The sequence below is a fragment of the Neoarius graeffei genome, chromosome 17 (genome assembly GCF_027579695.1).
Source record: "Neoarius graeffei isolate fNeoGra1 chromosome 17, fNeoGra1.pri, whole genome shotgun sequence".
NCBI lineage: Eukaryota > Metazoa > Chordata > Actinopteri > Siluriformes > Ariidae > Neoarius > Neoarius graeffei.
In genome coordinates this window covers 53,442,816-53,463,959 of record NC_083585.1, presented here as the reverse complement: position 1 = coordinate 53,463,959, position 21,144 = coordinate 53,442,816, and the positions used below count along the sequence as shown (strand labels likewise).

General features: G+C 42.1%; 1 protein-coding gene across 1 annotated transcript in view; it reads left to right on the top strand.

Annotated features, from left to right (window-relative positions):
* Nucleotides 1–21,144, top strand: part of nbeab (neurobeachin b) — a 793,085-nt gene that overhangs the window by 122,678 nt on the left and 649,263 nt on the right. Inside the window, exons 10-12 of the mRNA XM_060943557.1 lie at nucleotides 2,594–2,727; nucleotides 5,045–5,153; nucleotides 16,899–17,051. Of these exons, the coding sequence (XP_060799540.1) occupies nucleotides 2,594–2,727; nucleotides 5,045–5,153; nucleotides 16,899–17,051 (396 nt within the window). The remainder of the gene's footprint in view (nucleotides 1–2,593; nucleotides 2,728–5,044; nucleotides 5,154–16,898; nucleotides 17,052–21,144) is intronic.

Sequence of the window (21,144 nt, the reverse complement as noted above, 5' to 3'; positions counted from 1 at the left end):
AGAAGAGAAGGGAAGAGGGAGAAAGGGAGGGGAAGAGAAGGAAAGAGGGAGAAAGGGAGGGGAAGAGAAGGAAAGAGGGAGAAAGGGAGGGGAAGAGAAGGGAAGAGGGAGAAAGGGAGGGGAAGAGAAGGGAATAGGGAGAAAGGGAGGGGAAGAGAAGGGAAGAGGGAGAAAGGGAGGAGAAGAGAAGGGAAGAGGGAGAAAGGGAGGGGAAGGGAAGAGGGAGAAAGGGAGGGGAAGAGAAGGAAAGAGGGAGAAAGTGAGGGGAAGAGAAGGGAAGAGGGAGAAAGGGAGGGGAAGAGAAGGAAAGAGGGAGAAAGGGAAGGGAAGAGAAGGGAAGAGGGAGAAAGTGAGGGGAAGTGAAGGGAAGAGGGAGAAAGTGAGGGGAAGAGAAGGGAAGAGGGAGAAAGTGAGGGGAAGAGAAGGGAAGAGGGAGAAAGGGAGGGGAAGAGAAGGGAAGAGGGAGAAAGTGAGGGGAAGTGAAGGGAAGAGGGAGAAAGTGAGGGGAAGAGAAGGGAAGAGGGAGAAAGGGAGGGGAAGAGAAGGAAAGAGGGAGAAAGGGAAGGGAAGAGAAGGGAAGAGGGAGAAAGTGAGGGGAAGAGAAGGGAAGAGGGAGAAAGTGAGGGGAAGAGAAGGGAAGAGGGAGAAAGTGAGGGGAAGAGAAGGGAAGAGGGAGAAAGTGAGGGGGGAGAAAGGGAGATTCGTTTTCTTTGTTTCTTTCTCAACTGCCTCACGCATTTTATACGAGTCGACTGAATAAATGACCACCAGAAATACAGACTGTACATTGACAACAAAAAGCACGCACACGTTGTTTCATCCGCCATATTCTCGGAAGGAAGTTACTCGGTAACCACGGAAACATTTCGCGCACGCGCATTTCAACTACCGTGAAAGAAAACCGCAAACATTTCTCGCTAGTGTGGACAGATGCACTAAACTGTACCGGTATACTCTGTATCGATACAGTTATACCACTTTGGTACCGGTATAAGTGTGAACACAGCATTACACAGATGCTCCACATAAGCCAATTAAGAAAAAAAATACATAACATTGCTGAAAATGGGGACGTTTTCTGTGAAGAGCTTTTTTTTTTTTTTTTAAGTGTCTCCAGTGTCAGCGCTTTGAAACAGTCAGAAGTAAAGCGAAATTACAACTTTCCAGACATGGTAAACTCTTCAGGACTGATGACTTTATTCTGTTTGCAGAACGTAATAAGCTACATTTTTGTCTTCATAACTTAGAGAACTGTAACTTGTTTGTTACATTAAATGTAACTGTAAATGGATAAAAAGCATTCATTCAGTGGTGTCATTCTTTAAGAAATAAAAATGAATTGTTGTGGTACGAACCTTGCATGCACCACTCTGTCATTGATTGATTAATTTCCTGTACCAGCCAGGCCTGTAGTACTCGAGTCCGACTCGTGCCCTAATTTTAAGGACTCGTGACTTGACTTGGACGTGAGCACTGATGACTTGGACTCGGACTCGTGCATTAACTGCATTCGGACTCGGAAGTTGGAGACGAGGACTCAGATTTTTTCTTTATTTTTTGTAACATACCATAATAATTTGGCATAAGATATTTATTTTTGAACTAATTTCGTGCCAGAATGTCACACCTGCGCGCCTTGATGCGTGCATCAAAGAGACTATCATGTGCGCTCCAGACAGCGCATGCGTGCCAAGCAGACTCTCGCGTACACCGTAAACGACTCGCACCTGCACAGGATTAAGGCGCAATCAGCGCGCCAATATAAAAACTGTGAAAACACACTTACTTCGCGAAGTATTGTGTTGCGTTGCTGACACATTACCGAGCCTTATTTCCTTGTTTGGGTTCCTGATCCCTGATTTCCTGTTTCTCGTCTTTGATTCTGCCGAGTCTACGATAGCCTGTTTGTGCCTCGCTCGACCTATTGCCTGTTTCACCGTTTTATGATTTTGCCTGCCGTTCTGGATTGTTTACCGTCTTCACTTGTATTAATAAACACACCTTCTGCACTTACATCCGTCTCCCAACCATCTCTGACAGAATACTTCACACCCCCTGATAAAGAGAAGCACATTCACCTGTTCATACGTCATGTTCAGGAACAAATTAATGTTAATGGCGCTAAAACAGCCACCGTCAAATGGTGTGTTGGAGTCTTGTTCTCGGACTCGGATCAATAGTGGACTCAACTCAAACATAGGGGACTCAATTTTTTTTTTTAGATTTTTTTTGGGCTTTTTTCACCTTTATTGGATAGGACAGTGTAGAGACAGGAAATGAGTGGGAGAGAGAGATGGGGAGGGATCGGGAAATGACCTCGGGTCGGAATCGAACCCGGATCCCCGGACTTATGGTATGGCGCCTTATCCACCTGAGCCATGACGTCCCCAATATAAGGGACTCAAGATTGGACTCAGACTCAAGGTTTGGTGACTCGACTACAACACTGGTACCATCACACCCTGTTGTCTTTTATTACTCTTCCACATGTAAAATGTGTTTTTCCGCCTCAAATATTCTTGAAATTGGAAACCGTTATTTTCCATGTTTGTTTGTTTTTTCTTCCCTTTATGATTTGTCTTTTTCTCTGCAGGACGTAAAAGCTATCGTCACCCACTCTATCCACAGTGCCATCCACTCCATCGGGGGCATTCAGGTTCTCTTCCCTCTCTTCTCCCAGCTCGACTTCCATCAGCACGGCGAGAGTCAGGTGGAAACCACTGTCTGGTGAGTGACCTTGTCTGACCTTGTCTTCCCTCGCCAGTAGGTTATAGGATGGAGTCTTTCTCTGTTGGACGTATTTACAAGTTGCAAAAGTCGTGCTTTAAGCATCTGCTTTGCGTGTCAGCAACAACAATACTTTATAAGCGCCTTTCAAGATACCCAAGGACACTGTAAAATTTAAAATCAAGAACAACAGGACACAAACACTGAGAGCACTGGGCACGTGATGAAAAACAGGTACACAGACAGAACTAAGTAACATAAAACATTTAAGAGGGGTACGACAAGAGCACCACAAAGGAGGGGCGACACAAAAAGAGTATTATATTAGCACTGTGTTCTTTCTCTATTCTCACTGAAAAATTGATGTTATGCACATACTGATCCGAGATAAGAATGATAAATAGCCGTCCAGAATTTGGGACTTGAGTTCAGCTGGACAAAATTGAATGCAGGCTTTGGACTGAGGCACTGAGCCTTACTGTAATTCTGGGTCAGCTGTTCTGGATACACTCGGTCCCTGCTTTGCTCGGGTCCTGCGGCTAACTCCTGCCAATACTTGCTTTCCAAATATGATCTTGATCTCTCTGAGCTCTGAAAAGGTACAATTAAGCCTGAGACTGAAGTTAAAAGTGATGTTAGGTGTCTAATTTTGTATTCAGTGGCTTCACATAACCAAAAGCAATGATGTGTAAACTGCAGGTTGATGAGGCAGACACTTCCCAAGTGTGTAAATCAGTGAGAGGATTATACATGGTAAAACACAGGCACGGTTCGAAACATGGAATACTGGCGAAGTCGCAAACTGGAATACAATCCTCAAGACTTTGTGGCACACAGAGGACAGAGGAAGGGAAACTAATCACTAGGAGTGGGGGAAAAATACGACTGAGAAACTGGACTTAAGGCCCTGGTCACATTGCAGGCAGGGCCGCGTTAACCCTTGCCGAGGCCCTGGGCAGACACCCCCCCGAGGCCCCGCCCCCGAGGCCCCACCTCCGTCTGTTGTCAACTGCGCTCAGCAAATTCACCCCCTCAGACGTGCCTGTCTAACTAGGCACAGAAACTTAAATAATGACAGTGGCACAATTAGAAATACTATTGAACGATAAAACTTTATATCCATCAACACCTATTTAATCGAGAAAAAGCAATGGTGAAAAAATCCATCAGACATCACGGTTAACAAGTCTGGTTAACTAAAGTTTAGCCTCAAGAAGCCTTTGAATGAGTGAGTCAATGAACAACATGTCAAGAACATAACCGAGGCCTACAACAGTTTCTTTAGTATTCAGAACAAGAACATTCATTTGGTATATAACCGTTCGTTTTCATTTTGGAATCCAGGCGACTTTTAACTTGTGAAAACAAAGAGCGATAACAAAGAAAGAAAAATATCTTGCTTCTCAGAAATAAATCTCAAAATGTTAGGCTATGTGAAACATTTCATCCTTTCACACACGTAATGTCCCAAACAGCAGTGGCACACAGCTTTGCACATTCAGTTTGACAGCCATGGGTCAGCTTACAAGGGCATTTTCCTACTTTTCTGGAAAGCGAAGTCATTAATTAAATCATTGAACTCAAGCTGGCATAGCGTGTGAAGACATGGTGGACAGTGATCATATTGACAATGACGGGTGATTTATGCGACGGGACAAGGTGGGCTTCCTTACGGGTGGCGAAATGCATCAAAAATGTAATCGATATGATCAAAACTTCTGAAAATATAATTTCATATAATTTTCCGATCTCGCTACCTCCGAAGCCCCCTAGTGGCCGAGGCCCTGGGCAGCTGCCCATGAAGCCCATTAGGATAACGCGTCCTTGATTGTAGGTCGTGATGGGTTTGCGAATACTTGGCGATGAAAAATCGGTCACATCAGTCACCAGCTATTGTTCGATGCCTGGCAAATGTTCTCCGAGCTTCGCGAGTTGTTTTTTGGTGTGTCTCCGCCTCTGAATGGCTGAAAACTTTGCGAAAAATTTCAGTGCATGCATTGAAATTTGGTGGCGATGTTTTTGTCGGCAAACTAAGAAGAAACAGGTGAACGCACTCAGTAACAGATCAATGACAGAATGGGGCGGAGACAGGACTAGAACAGAAACGTAATTATCAAAAGCTAATGGAGAACACGGAGCAGAACATACAGTTTAACAGGAAGCAGGAGTGGGACAATTTGTGACATGGTGTTACTACGCAAAATACGACTTCTTTGCTGTTTAGTAGCTGTGATTACTGTAAAAAATCCCTTTCTATCACAAACCTTCCTTCTTCTAAAAAAGGGTAACATATTCATTTCTGTGTAACATGCAACAGTGCCAGTCTTCTGGGTTTCCTGGTGGAGTTGCTGAAGAGCTCTGTGGCCATGCAGGAACAGATGCTGGGAGGAAAAGGGTTCCTGGTGATTGGATACTTATTGGAAAAGGTTGGTGCTACTGTTTTTTTTTTTTTAAACATTTCATTCAGGTTCGCCAACTTGGCAGCTTTCCCTTGTCTCATATCCATGGGAATTATACTATTACAGGAATCTCACATCTCCATAATCAATACTGGGGCTAAAACATGCATATCAACCCCTACGGTTTATCCATATTTAGTACGAAAAAAAATTTCAAACTTTTAGTACACAAACATTGCAGAAGATGCCTTCGCTTACATTTGGAATTACTCGATCTGTGTTTCCGGAATAGATGACTTGTAACCACATGATCAAAATGTGCTACGTCATGAGCGTCCGCCATGATGGTGGATATACAAAGCAACTAGGACGGCAGCTGCTGAAAGCGTGTCTGTAAACAATGCTGAATTTTCTCAGTATTACCATGATTTGAACGGTCGAGCGAAGATTCGATACAAAGAGAAGATAGATATGTGTGGGTTTGACCTAGTCTGGTTAACACCAGACCATATCACAAGTGAAATATGGTCTGGAATCCGCCTATTGAATTTCTCGTAGGGGAGGTGTGGTTTACGATTGTCAACGGCCGTTTATTGGACGTTGCGAATGTCTATCATTTGGCGTATGGCCCATGGCCAATCATGGCAGTTGTACCCGGTGACGTAGTTAGAGCGATGAAGAGGCGAAGAAGAGAAGGAAAGAGAAAGAGAAGGCAAAACAAAAATAGGAAAACAATGGCACCGAACGATTACTGCCGTTTGTGCAAGACAAAGCTTGATCGAAAGTTTGGTTCGTATCGCTCGCCGCCATGTTAAATGTGATCCGTAAACAGTCCCAAATAAACTACAAGCTTCCGTTTGTCGAGTAGTACGCGTCACCGTCTTTCCACCCCTCCCCACTCTCTGATTGGCTCCCTAACTCAGGCGAGCCTTTAGACCATAGTTTCCATGCTGTCTTTTCAGATTGGAACGATTGTGCAAAGCAGCATGGGATTTCCCAGGCTAGGTTTGACCCATATTGTTTAAAAAAGTCAGACTTTTCTGAAGATAAGACGCTTCTACCGACCATCGAATATCTGGTTTGGCTGCCGAAGAATCAAGTCCGACCGTGGATGAAACATAGCCCATTTTCTGAGTGGGTGCCCAGTCTGGATTGTTTCTATCGTATAATTTTGCTGGCGCTCCTAGAAGCGAAACGGTAATACACATGTTAAAATTATAACAACGACCAAGTGAACCACGACAAGAGAACGCTCATTTTATCGCAAAATTCTACCAACATGAAATAAAATTCTTCCATGATATTATCGAGAAAGCTTTTGAATCTCACCTGAGATAAAATGATGACTGCAAACACGAGCTGTTTTGGTTTTCGCCTCTGTTAGATCAGCCCTGCCGATGTTGTTCAGCCGTGCTCGTCTCCTCTCCGTACTAAGCCTCAGAGTTTCCTCACCCTCTTTCCGAATCACGGACGAGATTCTAAAAAATCGGAATGTGCCACGGTCACGAGTACTGTTGCGACCACAACCATATACAGCACAAAGATATGGCAGAGCTAAAAGAACACTTAAAGCAGTGGAAAAACAGAGAGTTGCGCACGCGTGGCTGTTTTGTATGGAATGTCGCTTGACCCTGCATTTGTATATCCACCAACATGGCCGACATCCAGGTTTCTGTTTTGCTTTGACGTCACTTGCAAGTCAAGGATAACACAAATCGATCCGAATGTCCACATGTGCAGTTGCACGAGTAGTCACCTTCCAGCTGAGCGCAAATTTTTCAAGCACACGAGGCGAGTCATGGTGGAGGTTCCACCATGAAATGATTGAAGACAAAATCTGGGTTGTTTTCTTCCAGACAGGAAGATACATACTGATTGTAGGAAAGACATGAACTCAAACACTTTGGTGAAACGTAAACTGAACACTGACACCTGCTGCAATATAGAACCTTCCAATGACCACATCAGAATGGCAAAGGGAGCAGCATATGCTGACAATAGTGAACACTGTTGAGTGTGCCAGCTAAAAGGCACCACGTCGCAGTTCTCAAGATTGAACCGAATCGTTGTCCTGAATCATGAATTGAATCATGAATTGATTCACTGTCCTGAATCATGAATTGATTCAATGTCCTGAAATTGATTTGCTGTCCTGTATCATGAATTGAATCATGAATTGATTTGCTGTCCTGAATCATGAATTAAATCATGAATTGATTCACTGTCCTGAAATTGATTTGCTGTCCTGTATCATGAATTGAATCATGAATTGATTCGCTGTCCTGAATCATGAATTAAATCATGAATTGATTCACTGTCCTGAAATTGATTCGCTGTCCTGTATCATGAATTGAATCATGAATTGATTCGCTGTCTTGAATCATGAATTAAATCATGAATTGATTCACTGTCCTGAAATTGATTTGCTGTCCTCATCTTATCTCATTTCATCTCATCTCATCTCATTATCTCTAGCCGCTTTATCCTGTTCTACAGGGTCGCAGGCAAGCTGGAGCCTATCCCAGCTGACTACGGGCGAAAGGCGGGGTACACCCTGGACAAGTCGCCAGGTCATCACAGGGCTGACACATAGACACAGACAACCATTCACACTCACATTCACACCTACGGTCAATTTAGAGTCACCAGTTAACCTAACCTGCATGTCTTTGGACTGTGGGGGAAACCGGAGCACCCGGAGGAAACCCACGCGGACACGGGGAGAACATGCAAACTCCGCACAGAAAGGACCTCGCCGGCCCCGGGGCTCGAACCCGGACCTTCTTGCTGTGAGGCAACAGCGCTAACCACTACACCACCGTGCCGCCCGATTTGCTGTCCTGTATCATGAATTGAATCATGAATTGATTCACTGTCCTGAAATTGATTCGCTGTCCTGTATCATGAATTGAATACAGTTGACCAATACAGTTGTTACTGTGTATATAATCGTCATGCCCTTTTTCATCATTTTGGATGTATCAAGCAGAAAAACTTAAATCTGCTCCATTGATTTGGACAATTAACTGGCCATCAAAAAATTCACGTCCTATTGTTTTGGGATAAAGGGTCGGCAGTGGGAGGGGTATTCAATGAGAAGGGTAAACATTTCCATTCCATTCTAATGAGAAGAGTGAAAACCCCTCCCACTGCCTTCTCTTAATCGCATCAGATTAACTCTTAATCCCATCAGGTCAAGTCCCGATGGGTAAGGTCATGTTTTTACACACATTCCAACACAGTTCTAAAACTGCTTTTTACAACAGTTTCATTTATCTGGTATTTGACTTTATTTTGGTATTTGACTCTATTCAGTGTGTCTTGAAATTAACTCTTGTACTGTTTTACTCAGTTCAGAGCCACAACCAACTCTGCTACTCAATTACTCTGTAATGTTGCTGCCACTCCAACTCCAAATTTTACTCTCAACTCAAAATAGAGCAAAAGTAACTATTTTTGAGGAAAATACTTTTAACTCTGGAAAAAAAAACCTGCTCAGTCATTTTTCCTGTGTATGCGCTACAGCGCACGCATATCAAACCGATCTGCTCATCAGAAATAGAAAAAAAAATATTTGCACTTACTCAAGCTGAGCTTTGGCTGGATGGAGTCGAAGTAAAAAAAAAAAAAAAAGGCACCACATCGCAGTTCTCAAGATTGAACCGAATCGCTGTCCTGAATCATGAATTAAATCATGAATTGATTCACTGTCCTGAAATTGAATCGCTGTCCTGGATCATGAATTGAATCATGAATTGATTTGCTGTCCTGAATCATGAATTGAATCATGGATTGATTCACTGTCCTGAATCATGAATTGAATCATGGATTGATTCACTGTCCTGAATCATGAATTGAATCATGGATTGATTCACTGTCCTGAATCATGAATTGAATCATGAATTGATTTGCTGTCCTGAATCATGAATTAAATCATGAATTGATTCACGGTCCTGAATCATGAATTGATTCACTGTCCTGAAATTGATTTGCTGTCCTGTATCATGAATTGAATCATGAATTGATTCGCTGTCCTGAATCTTGAATTAAATCATGAATTTATTCACTGTCCTGAAATTGATTTGCTGTCCTGTAAATCATGAACTGAATCATGAATTGATTCACTGTCCTGAAATTGATTCACTGTCCTGAATCATGAATTGAATCATGAATTGATTTGCTGTCCTGAATCATGAACTGAATCATGAATTGATTCACTGTCCTGAAATTGATTCGCTGTCCTGTATCATGAATTGAATCATGAATTGATTTGCTGTCCTGAATCATGAATTAAATCATGAATTGATTCACAGTCCTAAATCATGAATTGATTCACTGTCCTGAATCATGAATTGAATCATGAATTGATTCACTGTCCTGAAATTGATTCGCTGTCCTGTATCATGAATTGAATCATGAATTGATTCGCTGTCCTGAATCATGAATTGAATCATGAAATGATTCTCTGTCCTGAAATTGATTTGCTGTCCTGAATCATGAATTAAATAATGAATTGATTCACAGTCCTGAATCATGAATTGATCCATTGTCCTGAAATTGAATCGCTGTCCTGAATCATGAATTGAATCATGAAATGATTCACTGTCCTGAAATTGCATCTCTGTCCTGTATCATGAAATGAATCATGAATTGAATCGCCGTCCTGAATCATCCGAAGCACATGTGTGCTATCTCGCAACAAGTTTTACCTCCAAATATCCTGAACTTTGGCTGACAGATTTTATTCTGTTTACAGTGGGTGTTCCCACCGCGAAAGAGAAACCAACGGAAACCGAAAGCCTGAAAGTGATTATAATGCCGTTACCATGTGAACAGTCTTTAATTAATGTGTAAATGGGCTCTCAGCACTCTGACTCAGGTGTGACTGAGTAAGGTGACACGTTTTCTATTTCATCTAATTTAGGTAATTTAAAAACAACAATATTATTTGGCAGTGGGCACATAGAAAAGTGTCAAGTATAAAGTTTCTGTCAATATGTTTATCCTGCTTGTATGATGAAAAACTCTTGAAGATATTTATCTAAATACATGACCTATTCATTCTGAACCTGCCGAGCTTTGCCGGCGAAGCTCTCGACCCCAGAGAGTTAATGCAGTATGCAACCTATCACAGTTTAATATCTATTGCTGAAACAAATGGAAGTAAGATTACCTTATTTTATGCATGGTTATATTTGTAGTTTCTAAGGCTTGTTTATAGAAAGTAAGGATTTTGAGACACTGTAGTACAGGTGACGCCTATTTGGGGTTGACATGCATACTAAAATAGATTTAAATCAAGAAATAATATAGTAAACAATGGAAACCGGATTGGAAAAAATGACCTAACAGCCACTAATTTGTGTATACGTGGGCGTGTTTTACTGCCTTTGTGTGGAACTGCATGGAAATTGTTTTACTGCCTTTGTGTGGAACTGCATGGAAATGGAAACATTTAGGAGATTCCAGTGAGGAGAAATCTCCCTCTGTGCAGTCCTAATCTTGTTTTTCCATATCATTATTCTGCAAAAATATGACACCATACTCTAGACTTGTGTGACATAATGATTTAATTATCTGTACATGATATTACACAACCATATTTACTTTGTTTATATGACCACGACTTTTATGTAAGAGCTCTACAATTTACGTTATGACTCCAAACGAGTGCCCAAAGGACAAATACACCAAAACAGCAGCCCCTGTTTCCCAATAAAACAATAAGGAACCAACCGACATGAACCTGGAAGGATTTGTGTGACTGTTTTGAACTCTCCGATATTAATTGATGCTTTTTGGAAGCCCCGCCCCTTTTCCCTGATCTCGCATGTTCTCGGCTGAGTTTGTAGGCATCCTCAGTTTTTGTCAGAATGGAGGATGGAGAATGTCTTGAGTTCATTAGTATGAAAGAAACTCATTTAATATACAGTACCAGCCAAAAATTTGTACACACCTTTTAATTCAGTGTTTTTTCCCTTTATTTTTATTAATTAAAAATCACTTCTTCATGTCTTAAAGTAATGATGGATGTCGTTTCTCTTTACGCATTAAGAAGGCAAGAAATGCATCTACTAATTAACTTTTGATGAGCCACACGTGTTAATTGAAAAGTATTCCAGGTGACGACCTCATGAATCTGGTTACGATAATGCCAGTAGTGTGTAAAGCGTTATCAAGATAAACACTGGCTACTTTGAAGAATCTAAAATATGAAACGTATTTTGTTTCACACTTTTTATTTACTGCATAATTCAATATATGTTCCATATGTTATTTCCTGGGTGGCACGGTGGTGTAGTGGTTAGCGCTGTCACCTCACAGCAAGAAGGTCCTGGGTTCAAGCCCAGCAGCCAGCGAGGGCCTTTCTATGCGGAGTTTGCATGTTCTCACCGTGTCTGCATGGGTTTCCTCCGGGTGCTCTGGTTTCCCCCACAGTCCAAAGACAAGCAGGTTAGGTTAACTGGTGACTCTAAATTGACCGTAGGTGTGAATGGTTGTTTGTCTCTGTATCAGCCCTGTGATGACCTGGCGACTTGTCCAGGGTGAACCCCGCCTTTCGCCCGTAGTCAGCTGGGATAGGCTCCAGCTTGCCTGCAACCCTGTAGAACAGGATAAAGCAGCTACAGGTAATGGATGGATGTTATTTCCTAGTTTTGATGTCTTCAGTATTGTGCTACAAATGTAGAAAATACAAAATACTAAGAAACCTATGAATGAGGACCGCGAGTTGGCCTAGTGGTTAGCATGTCCACCTCTCGATCGGGAGTTCTACTCACGGTCGGGTCATACCAAAGACCATCATAAAAATGGTACCTACTGCTGTCAGGCAAGGCATGCTGCAATACAGATGCAAGTGGGGAGTCAAACTTTCATGGTTACCATAGGACTAGTCCCCCGCTGTAACCCCAGCGGTATAGGCAAGAGGCTGAGGACTAGAGAAGCGGAGATTGGCGCTGCCCAGTGCATCTTAAGGGCCTGGTTAGTACTGGGACAGGAGACTGCCTGGGAAGACCAGGTCCTGGCACAGGAAGGACTTTGACTTTTTATGAATGAGCAGGGGTGTACAAACTTTTAACTGGTAATGTACAGTGGTATGCAAAAGTTTGGGCACCCCTGGTCAAAATTGCTGTTACTGTGAACAGTTAAGCAAGTTGAAGGTGAAATGATCTCCAAAAGGCATAACATTAAAGATGACTCATTCCCTTTATATTTAAAGCAGAAACATTTTTTTTTATTTTCATCTTTTACATTTTCAAAATGGCAAAAAAGGAAAAGGGCCTGAAGCAAAAGTTTAGGCACCCTGCATGGTTAGTACCTAGTAACACCCCCTTTGGCAAGTATCACAGCTTGTAAACACGTTTTGTAGCCAGCTAATAATCTTTCAGTTCTTACCTGGGGCATTTTCACACATTCGTCCTTGCAAAAGGCTTCCAGTTCTACAAGTTTCCTGGGCTGTCTTGCATGCACTGCTCTTCTGAGATCTATCCACAGATTTTCAATGATGTTTAGGTCAGGGGACTGTGAGGGCCAGGGCAAAACCTTCAGCTTGGCCCTCTTGAGGTATTCCATTGTAGATTTTGAGGTGTGTTTTGGATCATCGTCTTATTGTAGGACCTGTCCTCTTTTTAACTTCAACTTTTTTACAGATGGTGTGATGTTTGCTTCCAGAATTTGCTGGTATTTATTCGAATCCATGCTTCCCTTGACCAATGAAATGTGCCCTGTGCCACTGGCTGCAACACAACCCCAAAGCACGATTGATCCACACCCATGCTTCAGAGTTGGAGAGGTGTTCTTTTCCTGGAATTTGGCACCCTTTTTTCTCCAAACATACATTTGCACATTGTGGCCAAAAAGTTCTATTTTGATTTCATCAGTCCACAGGACTTGTTTCCAAAATGCATCAGGCTTATTTAGATGCTCATTTGCAAACTTCAGATGCTGAATTTTGTGGCTAGGATGCAGGAATGGTTTTCTTCTGATGACTCTCCCATGAAGGTCATATTTGTTCAGATGTCGCTGCATAGTAGAACAGTGCACCACCACTCCAGGGTCTGCTAAATCTTTCTGAAGGTCTTTTGCAGTCAAACAGAGGTTTTTATTTGCCTTTCTAGCAATCCAACGAGCAGTTCTTTCAGAAAGTTTTCTGCATCTTCCAGACCTCTCCTTGATCTCCACTGTTTCTGTTAACTGCCATTTCTTAATAACATTACAATCTGAGGAAACGGCTACCTGAAAACACTTTGCTACGTTCTTGTAGCCTTCTCCTGCTTTGTGAGCATCAATTATTTTATTATTCAGAATGTGAGGGAGTTGCTTAGAGGAGCCCATGGCTGTTGATTTTAGGGACCAGTTTGAGGAGTCAGAGAATTTATACAGCTTTGAAATCTGCATCATCTGACCTTTCCTAATGAAGAATTTGAACAAGCCACAGCTCAATAAGCTAATTAAGGTCTGGAACCTTGGTAAACGTTACCTGAGAACTCAAATGTATTGGGGTGCCCAAACTTTTGCATGGCGTTCCTTTTCTTTTTTCACTCTCCAATTGTACAAAACAAAAATAATACACAAATCTTGCAGAAAATGCTGAAAAGAAATGTGTCATCTTTACCTTTATGCCTTTTGGTGATCAGTTCATCTTCTGCTCACTTAACTATTCACAGTAACAGACAGACATTTTCAGTAAGGGTGCCCAAACTTTTGCATGCCACTGTATATGTCCAACTCAGCTAAATATTCGACATCAGGTCACTATCTTTATAATTTAATGCCAGTGAAAAATATCAACTGGAAATGGTCAGAAATGGCTATTGGTTATTGGCCAAATGAGGGGAAAAAAGGACAAAAGTAAAAAATGAACAATGAAAACAAATGAATTATTGGAACAGATAAAGCTGATTATTGTAAATATTGTAAATTATGCTGCCCCCCCCCATGTGCTCTCCTGCAATGATCACCGAAGACACTTTCAACCACTTTGAGAGCCAAACAGTGAAAATGTCAACCATGTGGACATTAGCTCTATGATCACATAAAAATGCACCATGTTACGATTGCCGCCAGCAGTAAGTAGTTCCCCAATACACAGCCGATAATATTATTACAACCTCTCCTACTCTCCTTCAATCTGACATGCTTATTTTCCTGTCTTTTTTTTGTCTTCCAATTCTGGATGATTATATCATTTATCATTATTTTTTTGTGAGCAGGGGAAAAAAAATCAATATCACACAAGTCTAGTTTTGTGTTAAGGTTAAATCAGGATTGTGTGTGTTTGTTCTTATCTCTAAAGCTACGATCACACTACAGCTCGCAATGCTTTTTTTGGTGGCGATGCATGGTGATATACAGGCCAGCTAAAAGTTGCGGCCACACAGCAGGCAAACACTTGACTGTCATGCCTTCGCACGCTCGAGCGGTTGCGCTCGCTCACAAGACCCAGTCGTTATGAGAACCACCTGATGCTGATTTGAGCGCAATCAGCATGCGCATATAAGGGCATAGAGGCTTTGTGAAGTATGATCACTGTCACGTTTGTTTCTAGCCGTGTTTATGACTCTACTTTCGGTTTCGTGTTTTGTTTTTGTAAATATCATGCCTGCTAAGAAACACTCCGCCTGCACTTAGATCGTCTACCGCCGCATACCTGACAGAATACTTGCAAAGTCTCTGTGAAAACAGCGTCCTTATACCCGCGTGCTGATTGCGCTCAAATCGGCATCAAGTGTTTCCCATAACGACATGCTCCAAAGGATCCATAAATGTAAATGCACTTTTCAAGTCTCGGCGAAGGTTAGGCTATGCCAAGCTGCTGTGCTGATGAGGCTCCTGCGAGCATCGGGGACATGGATTCGAGGCAAATACATCTCAAGAGGCTCGATGAAGGTTCCCCGAGCTTCGGGAAATATTCCCAAACCCATCTGCGAGTATTCACTGCTTAGTTTGTCGATGAAAACATTACCACTAAATTTCAATGCATGCATTGAGATTTTTTGCGACATTTGTTTTTTGGTGTGTCATGAGGTGGAGACACACCAAAAAAACAACTCGTGAAGCTCAGAGAACAATCGCTGTGCATTGCACGATTGGTGGCGATGCTACCAATTTTTCATCGCCAAGTATTCACAAACCCATCGCGAGCTGTAGTGTAACCAGGGCCTAAGAGACTGCAAATTGATAAAGCTAGATTGTAAATGTGGCGTCCCTCAAGAACCCGGTTTTGGACCAGTTTTGTTTGCAGTCCCTCTTGTGTAGATAATGATACAATACGAGATTCATTTCTTTATTTATGCAGAGATTATATAAACTTGAACAGTGCGACTAGCTGTGTGGATAAAATCAAATAAATCTGAGTAAAGGAATATTTTTCTTGTTGAGGAAAATCACAAACAAAAAGATGTGTTGTGCTACTGCTGAATGATGTCTCTCTCTCTCTCTCTCTCTCTCTGTCTGTCTCTCTCTCTGTCTTTCATTCTTCTCATTCTGGTGTGAATCTGGTTGTTGTACTGACCTCAACATTGACTAAATGTCAGCTCATGTGCTTCAAGCGCGGAAAAAATATTTCCAAGGTCAATCCATACTTTTTTTTTTAAAACATGTCTAGACAAGATGTCTAACTCACAGCCTGTGTCATCTCTCTACTCCACTGGCTTCTGCTAGAAATCAGACTTGATTAAAAAATAACTGTTTATTTTAAGGGCTTACACAGGGGCCGTACACTGGTCCTTGCAAAGGGACACAGCTTTTCTATTTCAAAATCGCTCCCACTCACTGAGATTGGGCTTTTTGGCCAACATTTATGTGCAAAGGACGGATCTGCAAGCTTGGGGACAGAATGTTTTCAAGTTTTATCTCATTCCTCACCTGAGAAAGTAGCTAGCCATGGAAAGTTCTGTACACATAAACATTATTATTATTATTATTATTATTATTATTATTTTGCGGCAGTATTATAAGAAGTAATACTACGTCTCTTCCTCACTCTTTTCCCCCTTTGTGTCCTTCTCCTTCTTTTCTTCCTCCTCCTCTTCTTTATTTTTTCCCTTTGTTTCCTTCTTTCACCTTCTCATCCTTTCTTCTTCACCTTATCCTCCCCTCATCATCCTCCCCTGCCCCTCCTTTTTCTTAATAATAATAATAATAATAATAATAATAATAATGTTGCTAATTATAGTCATAGTACATTATAAAAGTAGTATTGAATGTAGATTAAAATGATAATTATTCTATGTGTTTATATAAAAAAAAAAGGAAGGAAATTGTAGTAAATGAATCAATGTCCGGAATAAATATAGCATTTACAGGTGCTACTACAGGGGGAAAAAAAACAAAACAATCCTCGGTTTTTCTCAGCCTCCATGTTCTCAACAGTGATTGATCAGGGAATTGAGGGCTCAGACACCGTGTCAGACAGAGCTACGTCATCTCAACATCCATCTCTCTCTCTCTACCCTGATTCAATTTCTCTTCCTCACCTTGGGCTCAGGAAGGGGGGAAAAAAAAACAGCCATACTTTGTCCCTGTGTATCTGTGAGCTACCATGAGACAGCACCTGAGAGATGGTCTCAGTACAACACCACTCCTGCTGCTCGCTGTCTCATTCACACATAGCTCGCCATCTGTTTCTGCCTCGCTCACAGCTCACACCTACCGCACAGGTGCCATCGCATCCACCACTAATCACCTACAACCTTCTGGCAAAGTTAAAGTCCACAGTCTGCTCCAAAGTCAAACCATTTCAAACTAACTTGGTGTGCTTTTGTTGTGTAGTCATCGCGGGTGCACATCACGAGGGCTGTGTTGGAGCAGTTTCTCGGTTTTGCGAAGTACCTGGACGGCCTGAGCCATGGCGCGCCGCTTCTCAAGCAACTCTGTGACCACATCCTGTTCAACGCGGCTATCTGGATCCACACTCCAGCCAAGGTGAGGGAATCTCAGCTGAGTTTCAGTTGGCTTTCGGGTATTCGCTGTTATTTTTTTTTTTAAATATGAGTGTAGTGGCCTGAGAAACCCTTCACACAAGTTTTGGAAATTAGACTGGGTGTTTCTGTTTAATGACTTAAATATCAGTATCTGTATCTCTATTCGGATTTAAACTCAAAGTGAGCATGGAAAACAAATGAAGGTAAACATGCCAGCACTGTCAGATACATGTTTGAAGTTTGGCCTGGTGGTTGGCTGGATTGCTCTGGTTTGCAAAACTCCTTCAGACGACATCAGGAAGAAACCTTGAGAGGAACCAGATTTTGGGTGACACCAGATAGTGCAATTATCAATAACTTGCTTCGATAACTGTGTACTACAGTATATGGTCAAAGTGCAATTGTGTAACCAGGAAATTCATTATCGTTTTAACATGAAGTCTATTTTGTTGATGTTATCAACTGTTCACGGGTGGGGACTTGAGTGCAAGAGTGTTTATATCAATTGCAGTCCAAAGTCATCTTCATGGTTCCTAAGTTCATCTTAAGGCTGCCTGGACGGAGCCATCCTCAGCAGGCGTGAAGGTAACCCAGACATAAGGGCACCCTGAGATATAAAGTGGCCAGCCATTCCACCATCAACAAACCTGTGAACATGTGAGATTGGAGGGGGAGCAATAGCATCCAAACATCCCAGTTCACCAAAACACTCAATGTCCATGAACCCTCAAGAGCTGCTCCTTTACCTCATTTAAAAAAAAAAAACGATTAACAAAAGGCTTGACTAGACAAACATATTTTCAGCCTAGACCGAAACACTGAGACTGTGTCTGAGTCTTGAATGCTAATTGGAAGGTGGTTACATAACTGTGGGTCTTTGTAAGAGAAGGCTCTGCCCCTGCTGTAACCTTCATTATTAGAGGTACCAAAAAAATAGCCTGCACCTTTTGATCCAAGTAGACTTGGCAGATCCTAAAAGACCAGAATTTTGCTCAGGTATTTCGGTGTTGGACCATTCAGTATATTGTAGGTCAGTAGTATTTTATAAATCAGTGCGAACTTTGATTGGGAGGAAATGTAGTGAGGATAAGATAGGGGTGATATGGTTGGATCTTCTGGTTCTAGTAAGGACTAGAACACTGCTGCATTCTGGACTAACTGGAGCTTGTTTATGCACCTACTAGAACATCCATCCATCCATCCATCATCCGTAACCGCTTATCCTGTACAGGGTCGCAGGCAAGCTGGAGCCTATCCCAGCTGACTATGGGTGAGAGGCAGGGTACACCCTGGACAATTCGCCAGGTCGTCACCAGGTCATTGCAGGGCTGACACATAGAGACAAACAACCATTCACACCTACGGTCAATTTGGAGCCACCAGTTAGCCTCACCTGCATGTCTTTGGACTGTGGGGGAAACCAGAGCACCTGGAGGAAACCCACACAGCCACGGGGAGAACATGCAAACTCCACACAAAAAGGCCCCTGTCAGCCATTGGGCTCCAAACCAGAACCTTCTTGCTGTGAGGCGACAGTGCTAACCACTACACCACCGTGCCGCCCACCTACTAGAACATCCAGACAGTAAAGAATTACCATAATCCAACCTAGAGGTAACAAAACCATGACCTAGATTTTCTGCATCGTGTAGTGACATCATACGTCTTACCTTAGCAATATTTCTGAGATGAAAGAAGGCTATCTTAGTAATATCATCTCCATGAGCTTCAAATGAAAGACTGGAGTTAATAATAACACTAAGCATCCAGTGTCTAATGTCTTTGACACATTCCTTAATTTTATTAAACTGGTGCCTCTCATCCATTTTTGCTGAAACGTACAACTGTGAGTAATCAGTATAACAAGGAAAGCTAATACCATGTTTGGGCCAAATAACTTTGCCTAGAGGTAGCATATATACAGGAAAAAAAATCAGTGAGCCTAAGTCAAGTCAAGTTTATTTGTATAGCGCTTTTAACAATAAACATTGTCACAAAGCAGCTTTACAGAATTTGAACGACTTAAAACATAAGCTAATTTTATCCCTCATCTATCCCCAATGAGCAAGCCTGTGGCGACGGTGGCAAGGAAAAACTCCCTCAGACGACATGAGGAAGAAACCTCGAGAGGAACCAGACTCAAAAGGGAACCCATCCTCATTGGGTCGTCTACCACTTAAATCAGAATCTTGTGGAGCACTAAACTCTATCTTAGTATGTGTAGAGAAGTCATCATTTACATACATCTATAAACTGAAAATGGTGTGGTGCAGTGTGCAGTGGTGTTTTTGTGGCTAGGGACTGCAGTTGACTTGCTGACTTTAGGACTGCAGTTGACTTGCTGACTTTAGGACTGCAGTTGACTTGCTGACTTTGGGACTGCGGTTGTCGAATGGTTTTGCACTTGGGTTTCCATTGGTGGGGGGTTTATAGCATCAAAGAAGCTGACTTTGTTAGGACTGTTAATGTTATAGTCATGCTGTCTGTTGTTGCCCGGATGGGGATGGGTTCCCTTTTGAGTCTGGTTCCTCTCGAGGTTTCTTCCTTGTGTTGTCTGAGAGAGTTTTTCCTTGCCACCGTTGCCACAGGCGTGCTCGTTGGGGATAGATTGGGGATAAAATTAGCTCATATTTTAAGTCATTCAAATTCTGTAAAGCTGCTTTACGCCAATGTTTATTGTTAAAAGCGCTATACAAATAAACTTGACTTGACTCGAAACTTGAAATAAGGCCTGAGCCAGGAGAGGGCTGTTCCTTTCACCCCAGCAACATTTTCTAGTCGATCAAGGAGAATAATAAGATCGGTGATGTCAAAAGCTGCACTAAGGTCAAGCAATACCAGCAAGGAGACACAGCCTTGAAGAGGTAGTAGAGGCCATTTACTACTTTAACCAGTGCTGTCTCTGTGCTATGATGAGGCCTAAACCCTGACTGATTCAGGGTTCGATTCAAGCAGACTGACTGCTGCATACAGTATGTGAAAGCTCGAGTAGTGTACAGCCTTCAGCCGAGGTGAAATTTAGACTCTGAATGAACATATATTTGCAAGTAAATGGATTTTATTTTTTTAAAGATCGTCAAGTATAAGGTGCACATAATCAGTTCTTTCAATACATCTCTATATGCAAACATACGGTACATTAGCCAATCTCCACTGAGTAACTGGCTATTTAGTGTACTGGTACGGTAGTATATTTGCCCTAGTTTGTATGATGAACTTGTATACAAGTATATTTTGGAGCAACAGCTGAATATTAGTTTTATTTGCAAATAGCTGCAATTAGTTTCAAAAAGCCAGCACTTTTAAAGTGCCACTTAATGTTGCTCCCTGAGTCAGGCAAACATGATCATTTTTTACAGGCCTGTGCAATTTCTCCACAATAAAAACTTGTTGCTTGATGTCGCACTTGGTTGTTAAACTCAGAGGGAAGTATGTTTTTGAAATGCTAAAAGATTGAAACGTGGCTTCCCACACTCCATAATGACCCATGAAGGAACTGATGAGGTGTACCAAAGAAGGATGGCACTCTGTGTGCCAAACACGCTTGGCTCACTGACCACGCCATGAGGGCCTGCCGTAAATAAATCACAGAGGCATGGAAATGAATGCAGAAGAGGAGAGAGAGATGTTGCTGGGTCTCTGAAGGCCAAGCACAATTCAGAAAATGGAAAAGAGAGGGTAAGTGTTAGAGATAAGGCGATGCAAAATGTGAGAGAGATTAATAAAATAAAATGCAGTTAATAAATTGAAGATAGGTCTTTTGTAAATCTAAATAGAACTGTCTAGCCGTCTCTCTGGTACAGCCAACTGTCTCAATGTGCAGCTCTCGAAACATTCTGAATCGTATTCCATGATTGACCACTCTGAGCGAGTTCTTCTGGGAGTTTTAAACTTTAAATTGATGAGCTGTCTATCTTCATAAGCAGCTCCTTCTTCCCCTGAGAGCAGTCCATCAATGGTGTGTTAACCTCCAGACTTCTGGCTTTCCCATGTCATGTTTGATGCTTTGAGGATGAACCACAACCACAGGGGGTTTTCTAAATGTTGATGTGGTGCCTGTGGCATGGTGTTATTTAACGTGCTATTGAGTTACT